Source organism: Austrofundulus limnaeus, unplaced genomic scaffold, assembly GCF_001266775.1.
Source record: "Austrofundulus limnaeus strain Quisiro unplaced genomic scaffold, Austrofundulus_limnaeus-1.0 Scaffold1795, whole genome shotgun sequence".
Classification (NCBI taxonomy): domain Eukaryota; kingdom Metazoa; phylum Chordata; class Actinopteri; order Cyprinodontiformes; family Rivulidae; genus Austrofundulus; species Austrofundulus limnaeus.
Genome location: NW_013954197.1, coordinates 38,488 through 42,546, shown reverse-complemented (window position 1 = coordinate 42,546; position 4,059 = coordinate 38,488). Strand labels below are relative to the sequence as shown.

The following is a 4,059-nucleotide window of genomic DNA, read 5'->3' as shown; positions in this document are numbered from 1 at the left end:
AAGAACAACAATATGTAAAATGTCTTCAAAGTTAAGATATAAAAATGTAGCCTGAACAAGATGAGTTTAGAAAAACAGAAGATCAATGATTCAAATAATAACATATATTTAAATCCAAAAGTCAAAGTAATAAATCAAAATAGGTACAAAGAGCCAACAAGGTTTGTTCCTGTTAAAGTGGATCATGTTTGAGTAAAAMGTTTAATTTACACTTCAACTGTTTTAACAAAGTGGTGAACATGGCCCAACCGTAAACCTGTGCCGTTTTCCTCTGTCCTTCAGGAGCAAGTCTTTCATGTTCAGTGCTCTGTACGCCGCCCTGGTGTTTGGAGGTCAGCACCACATGAAGACTCGAGCCAAACTGAACCTACGAGTGCCGCTCGTCCTCTGGTCTCTGAGCCTCGCCGTGTTCAGGTAACACCTTTTTATAGGATCTTCAGTCTCTAAAAGCTTTGAAGTCAAGAATATATTTATCTTTTTCTTTTTAAACTTGTATTCATTCAGACATTTACATAAGTATTTTTTCCCAAAAGAAAAAATATTCTGGTTAAATTTAGAAAATGGGCCATAATTTGTCAACTATAGTGAAAAGCTCACAAGCTGACCCAAGTTATACAGTTTAAGTGCAATGGTACCAAATACTAATGAAGAGACTTTTGACTTTGAAGAAATTAATCAAAACTGCCTAAAAGAATTCTCTCGTTATTCTGGCATTTAGCAAATGGAAATAATGTTTAACTCTAAGTGACCTAAAATGGGAAACGTTTATTATGACTTCACATCAGACAGTGTGAAAAAAAAGTATTTTTATAGAGTGTATGTAAACTTCTGGTTTCAACTGTATCTTTAGTACTTTAGTTTTATTTTAACTGGTTGAATCCAGTGAAGCTGAGATGAGCTGGTTTCTCATGGATCTGTTTTCTGCTCTGTGGTTTCAGCATCATCGGGGCGGTTCGGACTGGTTCCTACATGTTTCACATCCTGAGCTCCTGTGGCTTCAAGCACTCCATCTGTGACCAGAGCTTCTACATCGGACCGGTCAGCAAATTCTGGGCCTACGCCTTCGTTCTCAGCAAGGCTCCAGAACTCGGTCAGTTTAATATAGTTCTGCTGTTTGAAACGCACGAGTCCAGTCGTGCTTTTGACCCATCTCAATCTGGTTGTAAACACTCAAAAATACATTTACAAATTAATTAAAACCAGGATTTTTAAAAAAGTTTATTTGTGCTGGTTTACAAAAGAACACATTTTCACAGAAATAAGCCTAAACCTAAGCAAGGWTTAAAGGTCACAGTTTGAGCTGACAATGACACAACTGGTAAAAGGTACTAATGTTAATTGATGGGTACTACATCTCCAATACTGGAAGTATTCACAAATATTTTGATTCAACACTAAATCTTAAATGGACTTTGACAASTACAGATTTAAATGATCAAATAAACAAACAAAAAAAAACACATTTTAGCTCCCACCCATACAGGTGATTTCAGCAGCTTAATGAAATGGATGGTTTTATTTTAATTTAATGTTTTAAGATTTGCCATGTCCTCAGTTTCAGATAGTTCTGTATCAGACAGGGTGGGAGGTGGTTTCACAAACCTTCATAACTGATGGACAAGCTAATGTGTCCATCTTTACTTCTGTGAATTCAGCATGCTTCACACTGGAGTCTGTCAGCAGAATAATAATAATAATAATAATAATATAACCCATAAAACCAACCCTTCCTGCTCTCCCCCACACCTTGGGACAGTTTACAGATTAACAGTTAACCTAGCATGCATGTAATCGATCTGTGGGAGGACAGTGGACCACCAGAGAACTCGTACTGGAGAACAGAGACCCCTAGAGGGAGCTAATGTGCCAYACTGCCCTGAAACTGAAGAAACACCGGCTGCTGAAAAACTGTCTGGATGACCAGATGAACAGATTCTGTCTTCAGAATGAAAGCGAACATTGACTGCTCTAAGTCTGAATGAACTTGAGTTGTAGTTGATCTTCTCACTAATCCTGTGTTTTCTGTTGTTTGGTCAGGAGACACAGTGTTCATCGTGCTCAGGAAGCAGAAGCTCATCTTCCTGCACTGGTACCACCACATCACCGTGCTGCTCTACTCCTGGTACTCCTACAAAGACATGGTGGCTGGTGGCGGCTGGTTTATGACCATGAACTACTCGGTGCATGCGCTCATGTACAGTTATTACGCGGCTCGTGCCGCCGGGCTGCGCGTGCCCCGCCCCTTTGCTGTGCTCATCACCAGTGCTCAGATAGCTCAGATGGGCATGGGGCTGACTGTGAGTGGGCTGGTGTACAGCTGGATGCAGCAGGGTAACTGCCACTCCCACCTGGACAACATCACCTGGGCCACGCTCATGTACCTGAGCTACCTGCTGCTCTTCTCCAACTTCTTCTACCACACGTACGTGCGCTGCCACGCCAAGACCACCAAGACTGACTGAGCGCAGGGATTAGTCTGATTCCAGACTGCTGAAGCTGCTGCAGACATTTAAAAATCAGCAAAAGCTTTCTGAAACACACTTCATCAGTTTCATGTCTTCAGATGAATGTTAAGAATCATGTAGTTGTTTAAATGTGGAATATTTGAAAATGAGGGTATAAATATGAACTTTTTAAATACACAAACACTAACTTGCGTATGGAGGAGTACACAACCTGTCAGTAACTTTCCCAGTATATTTGTTTGAAGGAATATATTTGGACTGGTGTTCAGGTGAAACTGCATGGATGAAAATGTGACACTAACTCAGGACAGATGTTTTCCTCCACTGGTTGAACTGGTTTTACTGCTGTAAGACCTGCTGACATCAGACTCAGGAAATGTTTTAAAACCTGTTGTAAAATAATTAAAAGCAGCAAACTTGTCACAATGAAGCAAAAACATTTGATTTAATGACTTCAGTTGTATGAATGTCAGAATGTAGCTTTACAGTGTACATACATGACTGTTAACAGGACAAATGACTTGATTGTACCCCCCCCCCCCCYCTTTAAAATCAGTTTGTAAATCGCAGGTTGATGACAGAAGTTTTCATATTTTCTAGAAACATTTTGGGCAGCTGAATTTGATTTAATTATAACATGTATGATGGTGAACATGTCAGAATTTGAAGAAAAGAGCAGCAGAATTCTGAAAAAGCTGTGACTTSATAAAATGACAGGATTATTCACTGCATGAACAAAGTATTTGGGACTCGATGTTTTTAAAAATGGTCCACATACAAGTGGAAAATATGGATGTTTTTATGTTTAACATTTATTTATTGTGAGATTGTAATAAAAAGTTAATTGTTACTTGTCTCCATTTTCCGTACCTTTAGTTGAAATTTATGTTGACCTATTTGATGGGCCCAAAGCTTCAGTTTTTTGAGTTTTTGTAAATAAATTTGAACCATGTTTTCATAAATCCTCCGTGTCTCTCTCTTGCTGGCCTACGTGAACCCTCACAGAGTTAATGAAATGTTAATCATTGAGTGTACACCTGTATAACTGATTATTTTGTGAAGTCAAGATGGCTTCCACAGCAAATCAACATTGTGAAACGAATGGCAACAACTTGGTCCATTTCACCAAGTAAAGCTGAAATTTGGTTGCGGAGTCATCCTCAGCACATTTTATTATGACCCCCGCACACGAAGCACGAGCGGGAGTCATATTGTTTTCGTACTGTTTGTTTATTTGTTTGTTTTTCTCTGGAGATTTTTGGTCAACAGTAGCACAAAATTGGCTGCACCAGTCAACATGAAGCCTCTCCTTGGGCTGCTACCTTATCATGGTGGAGAGGTTTGAGTGTCCCAATGATCCTAGGAGCTATGTTGTCAGGGGCTGCATGCCCACAGTAGGGTCACCCAAGGCAAACAGGTCCTAGGTGAGGGATCAGACAAAGTGCAGCCCAAAGACACCTATGATGAGTACTATAAATTGATTCAATGGGCCTCATGTAAGAACCATTCGTACGCACAGATTTGTTCTTAAGTTGTGCGTACGAGTGATTTAGGAGAATTTGTGGCATTCACCAATGTTTTCATATTCTAAGAT

The 4,059-nt window shown here is 39.7% G+C and overlaps 1 protein-coding gene across 1 annotated transcript; it reads left to right on the top strand.

Annotated features, from left to right (window-relative positions):
- Nucleotides 1–282: 282 nt before the first annotated feature.
- Nucleotides 283–3,427, top strand: LOC106536378 (elongation of very long chain fatty acids protein 6; the record flags this gene model as incomplete). Its single annotated transcript, XM_014033639.1, is given in 3 exon segments — nt 283–414; nt 939–1,090; nt 2,038–3,427. Coding segments are annotated over 3 exon segments (709 nt in total), but the record flags the coding sequence as incomplete, so codon positions are not given.
- Between the last annotated feature and the right edge of the window lie 632 nt (nt 3,428–4,059).